General features: G+C 38.2%; 1 protein-coding gene across 2 annotated transcripts in view; it reads left to right on the top strand.

Annotated features, from left to right (window-relative positions):
- The window catches only part of LIPI (lipase I), a 57,276-nt gene that overhangs the window by 24,561 nt on the left and 11,984 nt on the right, over nt 1-20,731 (top strand). Inside the window, exon 8 of one of the 2 annotated variants that reach the window (XM_067739221.1) lies at nt 10,117-10,293. The exons of the other annotated variant lie outside the window; for it this stretch is intronic. Within the exon in view, the coding sequence (XP_067595322.1) occupies nt 10,117-10,293 (177 nt within the window). The remainder of the gene's footprint in view (nt 1-10,116; nt 10,294-20,731) is intronic. 2 annotated transcript variants of the gene reach the window in all.

Genomic DNA, 20,731 nt, shown 5'->3' with positions numbered 1-20,731 from the left:
TTGTAATAACTAATAATATCACCCCATAATATTTTATTACTTTAAATTGCTTAGAATTGTGTATATATGTATATACCCATGCACACATATACGTATGATTCATCACTTATTCTTATCAGACACATGGTGATCAGACACATGGTGATCCAAACTGAAATAGCAATGTTACCATGCTCAAGGAGGTCACGGAATCCTGGAGGAGACTAATGCATAATTACAGCTCTGAGTAATAAGTTTTATAGTAGCAGAACACTTATGTGCTATGGGAGTACAGAGGAAGAAGCAAGGAAGCATTTGAAAGGGTGGTATTGCAGTCAGGGAATGGGAGATGGTGCTTTCAAAGGCATGGATAGGTAAGTACGTGAGTTCATTAATAGCACAGATTGCAGTCCTAGAGCAGTTGTTTCAAACTTGTTCAGAAGGCAAACTGTGAGTCTTGCTTTCCTTTACAAGAATCATGTTCTATGCAGAACACCATGAAATACTGATGCATTTTTATTCAAACACTTGATTATTGCATTTTTCATGAACAATGTAAAATATAAAACCCATATGCATGGTAAATCTATCCATCTAAGCCTGGCCAATGGCTTCTTGTTTTTCTATTAATAATTCTTTGCTCATAAATTTATACATGCTTTAGGATTTTAACCCTATTAGATGCCAGGGAAGTCAGAGACTTTTTTTTTTTTTTTCTGGTACGCGGGCCTCTCACCACCGCGGCCTCTCCCGTTGCGGAGCACAGGCTCCGGACGCACAGACTCAGCAGCCATGGCTCACGGGCCCAGCCACTCCGCGGCATGTGGGATCCTCCCGACTGGGGCACGAACCTGTGTCCCCTGCATAGGCAGGCGGACTCCCAACCACTGTGCCACCAGGGAAGCCCAATCAGAGACTTTTAAATGATCTTTTATTTCCCTTTTAAAAATTAGAAAAGGAATTTTTTTTTGCTGTAGAAAATGTGTTATACAGTAGAAAGTGAGAATAATCTATAATTACATTGTCCAGGGATATTCACATTTACTATTTGGTTTATAAACATTCCTCTTTTTCTTCCTCTCCCTACTCTTCCGTCTCCTTCTCTTCCACTTTCATCTCTTCCTTTTCCTCCTCTTTCTTCTTCTTCTACATGCCCCTGAACATGCATACATTATTTTTTTACTTAGCAAAATTAGGATCATTTTGCAAATGTGTTCTGCATTCTGATTTTTATACTGAATGCTATAGTGTGATCATTTTTTCTGTGTCACTGAAAATCACTTACACATCATAATAGGATGCCAAATATATTAATATGGCAATATAGGATTTTAAACAGAGAGTGTCAATATTGTGTATTCAGGGTAGAATGACTCCCCAGATGGATGAGTAATGGGGAGATTAGTGTGGAACAAGTTCAGAGTGGTTGCTATTGTAATAATTTATAGGAAAGATAATGGAGGCTTGGATAGAGTCAGTGGAAGTGGGTTTTTAGGATTTAGAGTAGATTCGTTTCTGTGATTAATTAAACATGTGAAAGTGAAGGGAAAAAACCCAATCTGGAGTGACTTTGAGTTTTAAGCTTGGTGACTATTTGAATTATGGTGCCATTTACTGAGCTAGGAGATACATGGAGAGGAGCCAATTTAATCATTCAATAAAATTTCTTGAACTGTACTAGAAATTAAGGACAAAATTTAGGGAGAATTATAGATTTCTGTCCTTTCATAATTTTTCTCTAGTAAGCAGTTTGCAAATACATAATACAAATAAAATGATGATGTTCATCATTCCTGTTTTCAAAACAATTTTTTTTTTTTTTTTTTGCGGTACATGGGCCTCCCACTGCTGTGGCCTCTCCCACTGTGGAGCACAGGCTCCGGACGTGCAGGCTCAGTGGCCATGGCTCACAGGCCCAGCTGCTCCGCGGCATGTGTGATCTTCCCGGACTGGGGCACAAACCCATGTCCCCTGCATCGGCAGGCGGACTCTCAACCACTGTGCCACGAGGGAAGCCCTCAAACAATTTTTAATGAATATCTATACTGAGCTAGGCACTGTACTAGGTGCTGAATATACTATGATGAGAAAAACAGACATGATCCTACCCTCATTAAATTTACAGTCTAATGAGGGATATAAAATAAATAATTATAAAAATATGTAAATAAAAATCTGTCTGTGAAAAATGTCTTGAGGCAAATTATAGTATGTACAGGAATACAGAATAGGGAATGTGAAATAGTTAGTGGGGTCACTAAACTTTCTCTAACGCCTTTTTATATCAGTTGAGACCAAAAGGAGGAGCAGGAGTTAGTCGCTCTGCTGCATTCTGGGCAGAGGGGCCAACAAAGGCAAAACTCCTGAAGCAGGAGAAAGTAGAGTCCATTTTGGGAGCTGAAGGAAGTTTATTATGTCTGAGAACAGAGGCAGGGAAAGGAAGAGAATGATGAGAGAGGTAGAAAACACTTATATTTTGTAGGAATTAGAACCTGTAGGACATGTTCAAGGATTTCTATTTTATTCACTTGGCAAGTGAAAACCAATGAAGTGTTTGCGCTGGGGCAGTCTGGTTGGAGCCAGGACTGGATTATTATTTTGGAAAAACAATTTAACCACAGTGGATTGGAGAGGGAAAAGACAGGATGCTGTTGCAAGAATAAAGACCAGGAACAATGGTGCCCTGAGATAAAGTGTTTACAGTGGAAATGGAAAAATGAGAATGAGGATGGATTCAAAGCAGATTCAGGATATTTCATAGACAGTCAGCAGGCACATGGGATAGATTAGATGTAGGAGTTAAAGAGAGGATGGGGGGACCTTCAAGATGGCGGAGGAGTAAGATGTGGAGATCACCTTCCTCCCCACAAATACATCTACATGTGGAACAACTCCTACAAAACACCTACTGAACACTGGCAGAAGACCTCAGACTTCCCAAAAGGCAAGAAAAACCCCATGTACCTGGCCATGTGGCTGACAGGGTCCATGTGCCTGGCCATGTGGCTGACAGGGTCTTGGTGCTCCAGGGTGGTGTCAGACCTGAGCCTCTGAGGTGGGAGAGCAAAGTTCAGGACATTGGGCCACCAGAGACCTCCCGGCCCCACGTAATATCAATTGGTGAGACCTCTCCCAGAGATCTCCGACTTAATGCTAAGATCCAGCTCCACCCAACGACGAGCAAGATGCAGTGCTGGAGGCCCCATGCCAAACAACTAGCAAGGCAAGAACACAACCCCACCCATTAGCAGAGAGCCTGCCTAAAATCATAATAAGTTCACAGACACCCCAAAACACACCAACAGACATGGCCCTGCTCACTAGAAAGACAAGATCCAGCCTCACCCACCAGAACACAAGCAGTTCCCTCTACCAGGAAGCCTACAAAAGCCACTGAACCAACCTCACCCATTGGGGGCAGACACCAAAAACAACGGGAACTACAAACATGCAGCCTGCAAAAAGGAGACCTCAAACACAGTAAGTTAAACAAAATGGGAAGACAGAGAAATATGCAGCAGATGAAGGAGCAAGGTAAAAACCCATGAGACCAAACAAATGAAGAGGAAAGAGGCAGTCTACCTGAAAAAGAATTCAGAGTAATGATAGGAAACATGATCCAAAATCTTGGAAACAGAATGGAGAAAATACAAAAAACGTTTAACAAGGACCTAGAAGAACGAAAGAGCAAACAAACAATGATAAACTGCACAATAAATGAAATTAAAAATTCTCTAGAAGGAATCAATAGCAGAATAACTGAGGCAGAAGAACGGATAAGTGACCTAGAAGATAAAATAGTGGAAATAACTACTGCAGAGCAGAATAAAGAAAAAAAGAATGAAAAGAATTGAGGACAGTCTCAGAGACCTCTGGGACAACATTAAACTCACCAACATTCTAATTGCAGGGGTCCCAGAAAAGAAGAGAAAAAGAAAGGGTCTGAGAAAATATTTGAAGAGATTATAGTTAAAAATTTCCCTAACATGGGAAAGGAAATAGTCAATCAAGTCCAGGAAGTGCAGAGAGTCCCATACAGGATAAATCCAAGGAGAAACACGCCAAGGCACATATTAATCAAACTATGAAAATTTAAATACAAAGAAAAAATTTAAAAGCAGCAAGGGGAAAGCAACAAATAACATACTAGGGAATCCCTATAAGGTTAACACCTGATCTTTCAGCAGACAGAATGGAGTGGCAGGACATATATAAAGTGATGAAAGGGAAAACCCTATAACCAAGATTACTCTACCCAACAAGGATCTCATTCAGATTCGATGGAGAAATTAAAACCTTTACAGACAAGCAAAAGCTAAGAGAATTCAAACCAGCTTTACAACAAATGCTAAAGGAACCTCTCTAGGCAGGAAACACAAGAGAAGGAAAAGACCTACAATAACAAACCCCAAACAATTAAGAAAATGGTAACAGGAACATACATATCGATAATTACCTTAAATGGAAATGGATTAAATGCTCCAACCAAAAGACATAGACTGGCTGAATGGATACAAAAACAAGACCCATATATATGCTGTCTACAAGAGACCCACTTCAGACCTAGGGACACATACAGACTGAAAGTGAGGGTATGGAAAAAGATATTCCATGCAAATGGAAATCAGAAGAAAGGTGGAGTAGCAGTTCTCATATCAGACAAAACGGACTTTAAAATAAAGACTATTACAAGAGACAAAGAAGGACACTACATAACGATCAAGGGATCAATCCAAGAAGAAGGTATAACAATTGTAAATATTTATGCACCCAACATAGGAGGACCTCAATACATAAGGCAAATGCTAACAGCCATAAAAGGAGAAATGGATGGTAACACAATAACAGTATGGGACTTTAACACCTCACTTTCATCAATGGACAGATCATGCAAGATGAAAATAAATAAGGAAACACAAGCTTTAAATGACACATTAGACAAGATGCACTTAATTGATATTTATAGGATATTCCATCCAAAAACAACAGAATACACATTCTTCTCAAGTGCTCATGGAACATTCTCCAGAATAGATCATATCTTGGATCACAAATCAAGCCTTGGTAAATTTAAGAAAATTGAAACCGTATCAAGTATCTTTTCCAACCACAATGCTATGAGACTAGATATCAATTACAGGGAAAAAAATGTAAAAAATAGAAACACATGGAGGTTAAACAATATGCTATACTAAACAACCAAGAGATCACGGAAGAAATCAAAGAGGAAATCAAAAAATACCTAGAAACAAATAACAAAACACGACGACCCAAAACCCATGGGATGCAGCAAAAGCAGTTGTAAGAGGGAAGTTTATAGCAATGCAATCCTAGCTCAAGAAACAAGAAACATCTCAAATAAACAACCTAAACTTACACCTAAAGCAATTAGAGAAACAAGAACCAAAAAACCCCAAAGTTAGCAGAAGGAAAGAAATCATAAAGATCAGATCAGAAATAAATGAAAAAGAAATGAAGGAAAGAATACCAAAGCTAAATAAACCTAAAAGCTGGTTCTTTGAGAAGATAAACAAAATTGATCAACCATTAGCCAGACTCGTCAAGAAAAAAAGGGAGAAGACTCAAATCCACAGAATTAGAAATGAAAAAGGAGAAGTAACAACTGACACTGCAAAAATACAAAGGATCACGAGAGATTACTACAAGCAACTATATGCCAATAAAATGGACAACCTGGAAGAAATGGACAAATTCTTAGAAAAGCACAACCTTCCGAGACTGAACCAGGAAGAAATAGAAAATATAAACAGACCAATCACAAGCACTGAAATAGAAACTGTGATTAAAAACCTTCCAAAAAACAAAAGCCCAGGACCAGCTGGCTTCACAGGCGAATTCTACCAAACATTTAGATACGAGCTAACACCTATCCTTCTCAAACTCTTCTAAAGTAGAGCAGAGGGAGGAACACTCCCAAACTCGTTCTACGAGGCCACCATCACCCTGATACCAAAACCAGACAAAGATGTCATTAAAAAAGAAAAGCACAGGCCAATATCACTGATGAACATAGATGCAAAAATCCTCAACAAAATACTAGCAAACAGAATCCAACAGCACATTAAAAGGATCATACACCATGATAAAGTAGGATTTACACCAGGAATGCAAGGATTCTTCAATATATGCAAATCAATCATTTTGATATACCATATTAATGAATTGAAGGATAAAAACCATATGATCATCTCAACAGACGCAGAAAAAGCTGACAAAAGTTAACACTCATTTATGATAAAAACTCTCCAGAAAGTAGACACAGAGGGAACCGACTTCAACATAAGAAAGGCCATATATGACAAACTCACAGTCAACATCATTCTCGATGAAAAACTGAAACCATTTCCACTAAGATCAGGAACAAGATAAGTTGCCCATTCTCACCACTGTTATTCAACATAGTTTTGGAAGTTTTAGCTACAGCAATCAGAGAAGAAAAAGAAATAAAAGGTATCCAAATCAGAAAAGAAGAAGTAAAACTGTCACTGTTTGCAAATTACATGATACTATACATAGAGAATCATAAAGATGCTACCAGAAAACTACTAGAGCTAATCAATAAATTTGGTAAAGTAGCATGATACAAAATCAATGCACAGAAATCTCTTGCATTCCTTACACTAATGACAAAAAATCTGAAAGAGAAGTTAAGGAAACACTCCCATTTACCACTGCAACAAAAAGAATAAAATACCTAGAGATAAACCTATCTAAGGTGACAAAAGTCCTGTATGCAGAAAACTATAAGACACTGATGAAATAAATTAAAGATGATACAAATAGATGGAGAGATATACCACGTTCTTGGATTAGAAGAATCAACATTGTGAAAATGACTATACTACCCAAAGCGATCTACAGATTCAATGCAATCCCTATCAAACTACCAATGGCATTTTTCACAGAACTAGAAAAAAAAATCTTAAAATCTGTATGGAGACACAAAAGACCCCGAATAGCCAAAGCAATCTTGAGAAAGAAAAATGGAGCTGGAGCAAGCAGGCTCCCTGACTTCAGGCTAAACTACAAAGCTACAGTAAACAAGTCAGTATGGTACTGGCACAGAAACAGAAATATAGATCAATGGAACAGGATAGAAAGCTCAGAGATAAGCCCACGCACTTACGGTCACCTTATCTTTGATGAAGGAGGAAAGAATACAATGGAGAAAAGACAGCCTCTTCAATGGGTGGTGCTGGGAAAACTGGACAGCTTAAAAGGGTGAAATTAGAACACTCCCTAACACCATACACAAAAATAAACTCCAAATGGATTAAAGACCTAAATGTAAGTCCAGACACTATAGAACTCTTAGAGCAAAACATAGGCAGGACACTCTATGACATAAATCACAGCAAGATCCTTTTTGACCCACCTCCTAGAGAAATGGAAAACAAAAATAAACAAATGGGACCTAATGAAACTTCAAAGCTTTTGCACAGCAAAGGAAACCATAAACAGGACGAAAATAGTACCCTCAGAATGGGAGAAAATATTTGCAAATGAAGCAACTGACAAAAAATTCATGTCCAAAATATACAAGCAGCTCATTCAGCTCAGTATCAAAAAACCAAATAACCCAATCCAAAAATGGGCAGGAGACCTAAATGGGCATTTCTCCAAAGAAGATATACAGATTGCCAAAAAACACATGAAAGGATGCTCATAATCATTAGAGAAATGCAAATCAAAACTCCAATGAGGTATCACCTCACACCAGTCAGAATAGCCATTATAAAAAACTCTACAAATAATAAATGCTGGAGAGGGTGTGAGAAAAGGGAACCCTCTTGCATTGTTGGTGGGAATGTAAATTGATACAGCCACTATGGAGAACAGTATGGAGGTTCCTTTAAAAACTATAAATAGAACCACCATATGACCCAGCAATCCCACTACTGGGCATATACCCTGAATAAACCATAAGTCAAAAAGAGTCATGTACCACAATATTCGTTGCAGCACTATTTACAACAGCCAGGACATGGAAGCAACCTAAATGGCCATTGACAGATGAATGGGTAAAGAAGATGTGGCACATATATACAATGGAATATTACTCAGCCATAATAAGAAACGAAATTGAGTTATTTGTAGTGAGGTGGATGGACCTAGAGTCTGTCATACAGAGTGAAGTAAGTCAGAAAGAGAGAAACAAATACCGTATGCTAACACATATATATGGAATCTAAAAAAAGAAGTTCTGATGAACCTAGGAGCAGGACAGGAATAAATACACAGACATAGAGAATGGACTTGAGGACACGGGGTGGGGGAAGGGTAAGCTGGGATGAAGTGAGACAGTAGCATTGACAATATATACACTACCAAATGTAAAATAGATAGCTAGTGGGAAGCACCCGCATAGCACAGGAAGATCAGCTCGGTGCTTTGTGACCACCTAGAGGGGTGGGATAGGGAGGGTGGGAGGGAGACGCAAGAGGGAGGGGATATGGAGATATATGTATGCATATGGCTGATTCACTTAGTTACACAGCAGAAACTAACACAACATTGTAAAGCAACTATACTACAATAAAGATGCTAAAAAAATTTTTTTAATTAAAAAATAAAAAATAAAGAGAGGATGATCTCAAGTGCAAAGCCTAGTTGTCCGGCTTGGGCAATAGATAGTGGTGCCATTTAAAATTATAAGAAAATTTCTAAGTTTTAGGGCAGCAGTGTCCAACCTTTTGGGCACCAGGGACCGGTTTTGTGGAAAACACATTTTCCAAGGACTGCGGGGGCACGGGGGGAGTTCAGCTGGTAATGCTAGCGATGGTTCAGGTGGTAATGTGAGCGATGGGGAGCGGCAGATGAAGCTTCACTCGCTCGGCTGCCACTCACCTCCTGTGTGGCCCGGTTCCTAACAGGTCATGGACCAGCACTGGTCGGCAGCCTGGCGGTTGGGGACCCCTGTTTTAGGGGTTTTGTTTTTCTTTTTTGGTGAGAGTTGAGTGTTGGGGAAGATGTCATTAAATTTGAACTTAGTGAGCTTTAGGCATCCTTGAGATATCCAAGTAGATATGGTGAGTAACAGCGGGTATATGTGTCTGGGTCTCATCAGACAGGGCTCAGCTGGGGGCAGAGGCTTGGTGGAGCACACAGTTGGTATTTGGAACCGGTGGAGCAGATGTGAGTTTTGGGGGGAAGACAACATGTTTCCATCTGGATATGTTGACTCTGAAGTATCTCTGAGAAATCTAGATAAGCTCTTGGACAGAAATTAGAGATATGACCAATGACATTATATTCTATGAAAGAGGAGGTAGTCACTCTGCCGCAGGGAGGAGGGATGGGTTTTGAGGGGAGTGATAACAACCTTTTCTGGATCTAGAGGCTGTGGGAGAATCAAAAGTAGAAGAGAGCAGGGACAAATATAAGATGGCAGAAGTGCTGGGTGTCCCGCTAGTTGCTTTTCAGCTATTCTATGTGTGATAGTTGCCTTTGCTCAAGTCAGTCATTGTTGCCTCAAAGGAAGAAATTATTTCAACAGATTTTTTTTTCAGTTTCTTTTCCTCTTCTTTTTCTTTCCCTTTCCTTCTCTTCTCTCCTTCCTTCATCCCCTTCCTTCCTTCTTTCCTTTGTACCTTCCACCCATCCTCCATCCCTTCCCCCTTCCCTGTCTTTCCTCCTCCTCTTCTTTCTTACCTTTCTCCTCTTCATACTCCTTTTCTGTTTCCTTTGGAGTCAGGCAGACCCATGAAGCGATAAAGTGGCACAGAACAACAAAGCATCACTATCTGAGGGCTCTGTCTATTCAAAGAATGGCAATAGTTGTTCAGGGGCCTATAAAAAGAAGTAAAATGTGACTTCTCTAATCTTAGTAATATGTACAATCTAGATACCAAGTCAGAAAGACAAGATGTCCCAGTTTTTCTCAGAAAAGTTTTCCCAAACTATTTGAGTGTGGGGATATATATATTATTATTATTTTATTTTGTTTTTAATTACTGTTTAAATTATTTTAATTAATACTTTACCACATATTTTATTGTTTGGCCTTTTCCCTATAATATCAGTATTTCTATCTAATGTTTATAAGATTGTATTGATTTTGAAGTTGTATTACATTTTGAATTACTAATATAATGAGATATGAAATTTTCTGTTTAGGAAGAACAGATTATTTTATAAACTTCAAGAATTCAAGATTCTTGCTCAGTTTTTAAATGATGTTGTAAATATTTCAGCCATTAGTTTGGCATATTTTCAGAGCTCAAATCAGCAATGTTCCACATGCAGATACACTATTCAGCGTCTCAAGTTAAAATCACTTACATATCCAGAAAGGTAAGAAAACTAAATTTTGATTTCAATGTTATCTTTTAAACTTGAAAATATTGCTTTGCTAAGGAGTGGTTTAAAAATTCATGTATTTGAATATCTGTTTATTGTATTTTAGATTGTATTTTATATAAATGTTGGAATATCTAAAAGATACAAAAATTTTTTTTGGCTTAGATGAGATTTATTTTGGAATCACATTACCCAAGCAAAGAAAAAACACAATAATTTCATGAGACACAATAAACATGAAAAAAGTGAGACAAATGTCTGCCTTAGAACTTTATCAGTCATTTCAATGGGTTTCTGGATTGCTAGAAATCTCTCTTCTTTGGTTGACTGCAACACTTTATCTTTATCTCTGTTTATGTTCCTGTATTTATATACTTGATTTCCCAATTACCTTTTTGTGAATGTCGAACACAGTAAATAAGAATTTCTGGAGAATAAAAATAATAAGTGGTAAGCATATGCATTTAGATGAGGTCTACTTCAACAAAGGAGAACTGGGAAAATTCTTTGAAGTATGTTATTTTGTAAACTTTTGGTATGAGAATATTTAGTCATTCAAAAGTCAATGAGTGGGGACTTCCCTGGTGGCACAGTGGTTAAGAGTCTGCCTGCCAATGCAGGGGACACAGGGTTCGAGCCCAGTCCGGGAGGATCCCACATACCACGGAGCAACTAAGCCCATGCACCACAGCTACTGAGCCCGAGCACCACAACTACTGAAGCCCGAGGGCCTAGAGCCCGTGCTCCGTAACAAGAGAAGCCACCACAATGAGAAGCCTGCACACCACAACAAAGAGTAGACCCAGCTCGCCACAAACTAGAGAAAGCTCGCACACAGCAGCGAAGATCCAGCACAGCCAAAAAATAATAAATAAATAAATAAATTTATTTAAAAAAAACAGTCAATGAGTGAAATGTCATTGTAACGGAGAGATAACTTGCACTATCATATTCCACTAGTCTCCTCCATTAATACCTGTCTGAGCCTCAGGATGCTGAGTATGAATAAAGAAGTGTAGTTGTTATAGTTTTACATGCTCTGTTTCTGGCACTTAAATGTAAAGGATTTATATTGTTCTGGAATATAGTCTTCTCCCTGTATATCATAACTGGAAAGAGAAACAAAAGAGTTTCTTCCTCAGTCTAGAAGAAGCATATGCTGTAAGTCTTGGCCAGGCATTAGCTAGAATCTTTGTATATAAAACAGCACATGAGCTCACTATGAGAAAGAGAAATTTAGTTCCATACATCTGTACAGTAAAAGGAACCAAGGATAATGTATATATGGGCAAGTGCCAGAGTTGGATACTCATCTCTCATTGTTCAAGCAGAGGTGAACAGGAAAAACACAACAACAAAATGGTGCCTAATTCAGCATCAGCAACATGAGAAAGATCCAACAGTCAAGATTTAGAAATAAGGTTGACTTTTTAAAAGATTTATTACAGGAAATTTCACAAATAATTGCTTGGTGTTCTCAATAATATTTAAGGAAACAGTAATCCGTGAAGGAACAAGTGAAGAGCAAGATGATCAAACAACTGACCGTGATTAAATGGAACTGAGACTTAAGAAACTAAGGTCAACATCAAATTTAGTGTCAACATTAAAAACAAGAAAGAGTAGAATTATAATGTAGAAAACTCATTTTTAATAACCTACAGAATAAGGTAATAGAGAAGACTGAGGAAAAATTTTTTGGGGAAATAATTAAAATGAAAAAATGTAGATACCTAGTATTGCTGAAGAGGAGACACAACAGAAGAAGTAACTACAGATCTGATGAAAGGAATCTCTCCTCAACTGAAGAAGATACAGATCTCAAATTGATAGAATGAACTAAGAACCAGGAAACTAAAAGAGAGCAACATTTTGAGCCACTCATATATTTTATTTTTAAGATTGAGTGATAAGTATAGAATTCTGCAAGTATTCAAAACTTCTTCATGGAATGGAAGATTTAATGCTGTAGCAATGGCAATTCTTATTAAACTCACCTGTAAGTTTAACAGGACTCCCATCAAAATCTCCAGAAGAGATGGCTTAGCTCTTCCTAATTAACTTGGAATAACAAATTACTGAGATGAGCCAAGAAAATTTGAATAATGAGAGTCGTGTTTATAACTTTAACTATGAAACAGAAAAGCAAATTCCAAAACAGCAATAATTTAAAAAATTTGATACTGGCAGAAGAATATATATGCATTTAAGGGAGTAAAAGGAAAACTCCAAAACGTAATTTTGTAGATCATGTGAATAACCTTTCAAGTAATGACACAACAATAAATGACAACTGAAAAAGAGTTTAATGTCTTAATTATAACATACTCAAAATTAGTGATAGATATAGTAACATATTAAATATAAAACAGTAAGGAGAAAACATAGGCAAATGTTTATGTATGCAGAATAATGACAGCCAAGACAGAGAAACTAAATGGAAAATATTAATCAATTTGCCTCCATACAAATTAAAAAAATAAAATCTGTATGTCACAAACATTAACAAAAACAAAATAAGAAAACTTATAATGTGTGGGATACAGAATGGCTTTAAATTATTTATATATTAATACATTTTATAAAAATACAGAAAGACACATCTCAGTTAAAACATAGAGAAACATCTTTTTAGTTGCCTTAGTCAAAAAACCTGGGTTCAGCATAGACGTCTTTTTCTGTCACACTCCACATCCAATCATAAAATCTTTTGCCCCTACCTTCTAAACATATCCAGTATTCAACCACAGTCTCAATAAAAGCCAAAGCCCTCACGATGGTTTACAAGTCCCACCTGACTCGGGGGCTACACATCCACTATCCCATACCTCTTTGACCTCAGCTCTTCCTTCACTGAACTGGCTCTTTAGATCCAGCATTGCAGGCCTCCTTGCTGTTCCTTGAACAGACCAGGCAGGATCTTTCTTAGAACCTTTGCACGGGCTGTTTCCTCTGCCTGAAAATTGCCTTCCCTAGAAGCCTAACTTTCTCTTCAAGATTTTGCTCAGATGTCATTTTTTCAATATAGCAATCCTACCACTCCTGATCTCCCTGACCTTGCTCAAGTTTTGTTTGTTTTGTTTTTCCTCAGAGGACTTATAGGTAGTATACTACATACTTATTTATTATGTTTGTTGTTTATTGGTTGTCTCTTCCCATGTAGAATTTAAGTTCCTTGAGGACATTGATTTTATCCATTTTGTTCACACAAGTACTTCAACTGTGCCTGGTACAAAATAGACACTAAGTGAATAGTTGAATGAAGAACCACAGAAATAAATTGACAAAGAGCAGTTTAAAAAATTAAAGGAATAAATGGCTAACAGTCATATTTTAAAATTTGTAACCCCAATAGTATTCAAATAAATTAAAATTAAGGCAATGAGATATATCTCTTCCCAAGATGGAAAAAGAAAAATATCTGTTGTTGCTGAAGTTATACAGAAATTTCCACTGTGTTTCACTGCCGGTAGGTGTGTAAACTTATAAGCACATTCTGGAAAGAATTTAGCAAAATATGTCAAGAATCCTCAAATGTTAATACTTCTAGCCTGTTATTTCTTCTTCTAGAACTTATACTTCAGAGACCAGGTAGCATAGGGTAATGTTCAGAGTGCCTGAGTTTTCACTTTAGTTCAGTTCCTTGCTAGTTCTGTGACCTTGTCAAATTGATTCATCTTTCCGTGTCTCAGTTTTTTAATCTGTAAAATGAGTGTAGTGATAATCAACTTCACTACTAAGGTTAAATATTGTAACATTTATAAAGGATATTGTCTGACATAGAATAAGGGTTACACAAATGTTTGTGAAATAGATACAATATCAGAAATACACATAAATATCTGTATAGAAGAGAACTCTTTTCACAGTCTGATTTATAGTGCTGAAAATTAGAAATAAATTAACTGCTCAACAATGAGGTACTTGATAAATTTATTATGGAGTATCCACAATATGAAATGTTAGGCAATCATTAAAATGGCAAAATTACCATAACATAATGGTTAATGACTCATTTTAATATAATAAAAATATATGTATGCCATAATTAGAAAAAACTTAATGAAATTATTTCCTCTTATAAAGGGACCTTGATAAATTAAATTTATACTGATACTAAATGAAGGACTTTCTTAAGAAGTTGTAATTTGCTATATACTTTAACAATTATTGCTCTTCTTGGTTACTATGTAGAAAAATTAGCATATACTAAAAACTGTAGTGTTTACAAAAAGTGAAATTGTTTAATATTTTAATATTTAAATAAGAAATTGTTTTTGGATTTTGAAGTTGATGATGTGATTTTAAAATTATTTCCATATCTACCTCTTGAATTCTTAAAACTTATAGACTCCTTAAAAACAAAGAGGCAAATAATAGTTTGTGGTAATTATTAGAATTGAGATCTTTGGTTCCTCCAAAAAATCACTGAGGATTTTATATTTTATCTTCAATAAGTAGTTATCTGATTTATAGCTCAAAAAAGAATAGATAGTGACTTCCCTGGTGGCACAGTAGTTAAGAATTCGCCTGCCAATGCAGGGGACATAGGTTCAATCCTTGGTCCAGGAAGATCCCACATGCCATGGAGCAACTAAGCCCGTGTACCTCAACTACTGAGCCTACGCTCTACAGCCCACAAACCACAACTACTGAGCCTATGTGCCACAACTACTGAAGCCTGCATGCCTAGAGCTCATGCTCTGCAACAAGAGAAGCCAGCACAATGAGAAGCCCGCACACTGCAATGAAAGCATTGCTGCAACTAGAGAAAGCCTGCGTGCAGCAACGAAGATGCAACACAGCCAAAAAAATAAATAAAATAAATAAATTAATAAAAAAGTAGATAGATTAAATATTGCCATTTGGGTTTTCTTCATTGTATGCCAGTTTAGGAATAAAATAGGTATCAGTAATCACTAGAGGAATGTAAGTCAAAACCACTTCACACCTATTAGAATGGCTATCATCAAAGAGACAAGAGATAAGTGTTGGCTAGGAAGTGGAGGAAAGGAAACACTTGTGAACCGTTGGTAGGAATGTAAATTGTTGCAGCCACTATGGAAAACAGTATGGAGGTTCCTCAAAAAATTAAAAATAGAAATACCATATGATTCAGCAATTCTACCTTCTGGGTATATATCCAAAGGAAATGAGAACAGGATATTGAAGATTGAAGAGATATCTGTACTCCCATGTTTATTGCAGCATTATTCACAATAGCCAGGATATGGAAACCACCTAAGTATCCATCAAAGGATGAATGGATCAAGAAGATGTGGAGGAGCTTCAAGATGGCGGAAGAGTAAGACGCAGAGATCACCTTCCTCCCCACAAATACATCAGAAATACATCTACACGTGGAACAACTCCTATAGAACACCTACTGAACGCTGGCAGAAGACCTCAGACCTCCCAAAAGGCAAGAAAGGCCCCATGTACCTGGGTAGGGCAAAAGAAAAAAGAAAAAACAGAGACAAAAGAACAGGGACGGGTTCTGCACCAGTGGGAGGGAACTGTGAAGGAGGAAAGGTTTCCACACACTAGGAAGCCCCTTCGCGGGTGGAGACTGCGGGTGGCGGAGAGGGGAAGATTCGGAGCCGCGGAGGAGAGCACAGCAACAGGGGTGCGGAGGGCAAAGCAGAGAGATTCCCACATGGAGGATCGGGGCACCCGGCACACACCAGCCCGAGAGGCTTGTCTGCTCACCCGCTGGGGTGGGCGGGGCTGGGAGCTTAGGCTCGGGCTTTGGTCGGAGGCAGGGAGAGGACTGGGGTTGGCAGCGTGAACATAGCCTGAAGGGGCTAGTGCGCCACAGCTAGCCGGGAGGGAGCCCTGAAGAAAGTCTGGACCTGCCTAAGAGGCAAGAGACCATTGCTTTGGGGTGCGCCAGGAGAGGGGATTCAGAGCATCACATAAACGAGCTCCAGAGACGGGCGCAAGCTGCAGCTATCACCGCGGACCCCAAAGACAGGCATGAGACACTAAGGCTGCTGCTGCTGCCACCAAGAAGCCTGTGTGCAAGCACAGGTCACTCTCCACACCTCCCCTCCCAGGAGCCTGTGCAGCCCATCACTGCCAGGTTCCCGTGATCCAGGGACAACTTCTCCGGGAGAACACACAGTGCGCCTCAGGCTGTTGTAATGTCACGTTGGCCTCTGCCGCTGCAGGCTCGCCCCGCACTCCATAACCCTCTCTCCCCCTGGCCTGAGTGAGCCAAAGACCCTAATTAGCTGCTCCTTCAATCCCATCCTGTCTGGGTGGGGAACAAACGCCTTCAGGCAACCTACACGCAAAGGTGGGGCCAAATCCAAAGCTGAACCCCAGGATCTGTGCGAACAAAGAAGAGAAAGGGAAATCTCTCCCATCAGCCTCAGAAGCAGCGGATTAAATCTCCACTATCAACATACATAACCCTGCATCTGTGGAATACCTGAATAGACAACGAATCATCCCAACTTGAGGCGGTGGACTTTGGGAGCAACGATATATATATATATATATATATATATATATATATATATTTTTTTTTTTTTTTTCCATTTTCTCTTTTTGTGAGTGTGTATGTGTATGCTTCTGTGTGTGATTTTGTCGTTATAGCTTTGCTTTTACCATTTGTCCTAGGGTTCTGTCCGTTTTTTTTTTTTTAGAATAGTTTTTAGTGCTTGTTATCATTGGTGGATTTGTTTTTTGGTTTGGTTGCTCTCTTCCTTCTTTCCGTTTTTTATTTTTAATAATTATATTTTATTATAATAACTTTATTCTATTTTTAAATTTTTTTCTTATTTTCTTTTTTCTCCCTTTTATTCTGAGCCATGGGGATGACAGGGTCTTGGTGCTCTGGCCGGGCGTCAGGCCTGTGCCTCTGAGGTGGGAGAGCTGAGTTCAGGACAATGGCCCACAAGAGACCTCCCAGCTCCACATAATATCAAATGGTGAAAAATCTCCCAGAGATCTCCATCTCAACACCAAGACCCAGCTCCACTCAATGACCAGCAAGCTACAATGCTGGACACCCTATGCCAAACAACTAGCAAGACAGAAACACAACCCCATCCATTAGCAGAGAGGCTGCCTAAAATCATAATAAGGTCACAGACACCCCAAAACACACCACCAGATGTGGACCTGCCCACCAGAAAGACAAGATCCAGCCTCATCCACCCGAACACAGGCACTAGTCCTCTCCACCAGGAAGCCTACACAACCTGCTGAACAAACCTTAGCCACTGGGGGCAGACACCAAAAACAACGGGAACTACTAACTAGAGCTTGCGAAAAGGAGACCCTAAACACAGTAAGTTAAGCAAAATGAGAAGACAGAGAAACACACAGCAGATGAAGGAGCAAGGTAAAAACCCAAAAGACCAAACAAATGAAGAGGAAACACGCAGTCTACCTGAAAAAGAATTCAGAATAATGATAGTAAACGTGATCCAAAATCTTGGAAATAAAATGGAGAAAATACAAGAAACGTTTAACAAGGACGCAGAAGTAATAAAGAGCAAACAAACAGTGATGAACAACACAATAAATGAAATTTAAAATTCTCTAGAAGAAATCAGTAGCAGAATAACTGAGGCAGAAGAATGGATAAGTGACCTGGAAGATAACATAGTAGAAATAACTACTGCAGAGCAGAATAAAGAAAAAAGAATGAAAAGAATTGAGGACAGTCTCAGAGACCTCTGGGACAACATCAAACTCACCAACATTCGAACTATAGGGGTCCCAGAAGAAGAAGAGAAAAAGAAAGGGTCTGAGAAAATATTTGAGAGATTATAGTTGAAAACTTACGTCATATGGGAAAGGAAATAGTTAATCAAGTCCAGGAAGTGCAGAGAGTCCCATACAGGATAAATCTAAAGAGAAACACACCAAGACACATATTAATCAAACTACCAAAAATTAAACACAAAGAACAAACATTAAAAGCAGCAAGGGAAAAGCAACAAATAACATACAAGGAAATCCCCATAAGGTTAACAGCTGATCTTTCAGCAGAAACTTTGAAAGCCAGAAGGGAGTGGGAGGACATATTTAAAGTGATGAAAGGGAGAAACCTACAACCAAGATTACTCTACCCAGCAAGGATCTCATTCAGATTCGATGGAGCAATTAAAACCTTTACAGATAAGCAAAAGCTAAGAGAATTCAGCACAACCAAACCAGCTTTACAACAAATGCTAAAGGAACTTCTCTAGCCAAGAAACACAAGAGAAGGAAAAGACCTACAATAACAAACCCAAAACAATTAAGAAAATGGTAATAGGAACATACATATCGATAATTACCTTAAATGGAAATGGATTAAATGCTCCAACCAAAAGACATAGACTGGCTGAATGGATACAAAAACAAGACCCATATATATGCTGTCTACAAGAGACCCACTTCAGACCTAGGGACACATACAGACTGAAAGTGAGGGTATGGAAAAAAATATTCCATGCAAATGGAAATCAGAAGAAAGGTGGAGTAGCAATTCTCATATCAGACAAAACAGACTTTAAAATAAAGACTATTACAAGAGACAAAGAAAGACACTACATAACGATCAAGGGATCAATCCAAGAAGAAGATATAATAATTGTAAATATTTATGCACCCAACATAGGAGGACCTCAATACATAAGGCAAATGCTAACAGCCATAAAAGGAGAAATGGATGGTAACACAATAATAGTATGGGACTTTAACACCCCACTTTCATCAATGGACAGATCATGCAAGATGAAAATAAATAAGGAAACACAAGCTTTAAATGACACATTAGACAAGATGCACTTAATTGATATTTATAGGACATTCCATCCAAAAACAACGGAATACACATTATTCTCAAGTGCTCAAGGAACATTCTCCAGAATAGATCATATCTTGGATCACAAATTAAGCCTTGGCAAATTTAAGAAAACTGAAATCGTATGAAGTATCTTTTCCAACCACAATGCTATGAGACTAGATATCAATTACAGGAACAATCTGTTAAACATACAAACACATGGAGGCTAAATAATACATGACTTAATAACCAAGAGGTCACTGAAGAAATCAAAGAGGAAATCAAAATATACCTAGAAACAAATGCCAATGAAAACACGACGACCCAAAACCTATGGGATGCAGCAAAAGCAGTTGTAAGAGGGAAGTTTATAGCAATACAATCCTACCTTAAGAAACAAGAAACATCTCAAATAAACAACCTAACCTTACACCTAAAGGAATTAGAGAAACAAGAACCAAAAAACCCCAAAGTTAGCAGAAGGAAAGAAATCATAAAGATCAGATCAGAAATAAATGAAAAAGAAATGAAGGAAACAATATCAAAGTTCAATTAAAATAAAAGCTGGTTTTTTTGAGAAGATAAACAAAATTGATAAAGCATTAGCGAGACTCATCAAGAAAAAAAGGGAAAAGACTCAAATCAACAGAATTAGAAATGAAAAAGGAGAAGTAACAACTGACACTGCAAAAATACAAAGGATCATGAGAGATTACTACAAGCAACTATATGCCAATAAAATGGACAACCTGAAAGAAATGGACAAATTCTTAGAAAAGCACAACCTTCCGAGACTGAACCAGGAAGAAATAGAAAATATAAACAGACCAATTACAAGCACTGAAATGGAAACTGTGATTAAAAATCTTCCAACAAACAAAAGCCCAGGACTAGATGGCTTCACAGGCGAATTCTACCAAACATTTAGATACGAGGTAACACCTATCCTTCTCAAACTCTTCTAAAGTATAGTAGAGGGAGGAACACTCCCAAACGCATTGTACGAGGCCACCATCACCCTGATACCAAAACCAGACAAGGATGTCACAAAGAACGAAAACTACAGGCCAATATCACTGATGAACATAGATGCAAAAATCCTCAACAAAATACTAGCAAACAGATTCTAACAGCACATTAAAAGGATCATACACCATGATCAAGTAGGATTTACCCCAGGAATGCAAGGATTCTTCAGTATATGCAAATCAATCACTGTGATATACCATATTAATGAATTGAAGGATAAAAACCATATGATATTCTCAATGGACGCAGAAAAAGCTAACAAAATTCAACACCCATTTATGATAAAAACTCTCCAGAAAGTAGGCATAGAGGGAACCAACCTCAACATAAGAAAAGCCATATATGACAAACCCACAGCCAACATCGTCCTCAATGGTGAAAAACTGAAACCATTTCCACTGAGATCAGGAACAAGACAAGGTTGCCCACTCTCACCACTGTTATTCAGCTTTGTTTTGGAAGTTTTAGCCACAGCAATCAGAGAAGAAAAAGAAATAAAAGGAATTCAATCGGAAAAGAGGAAGTAAAGCCGTCATTCTTCGCAGATGACACGATACTATATGTAGAGAATCGTAAAAATGCTACCAGAAAACTACTAGAGCTAATCAATGAATTTGG

Source organism: Pseudorca crassidens, chromosome 5 (genome assembly GCF_039906515.1).
Source record: "Pseudorca crassidens isolate mPseCra1 chromosome 5, mPseCra1.hap1, whole genome shotgun sequence".
In the NCBI taxonomy this organism is placed as follows: Eukaryota; Metazoa; Chordata; class Mammalia; order Artiodactyla; family Delphinidae; genus Pseudorca; species Pseudorca crassidens.
The sequence above is the reverse complement of the archived record's forward strand: the minus strand, read 5'-3'. Positions and strand labels throughout refer to the sequence as shown.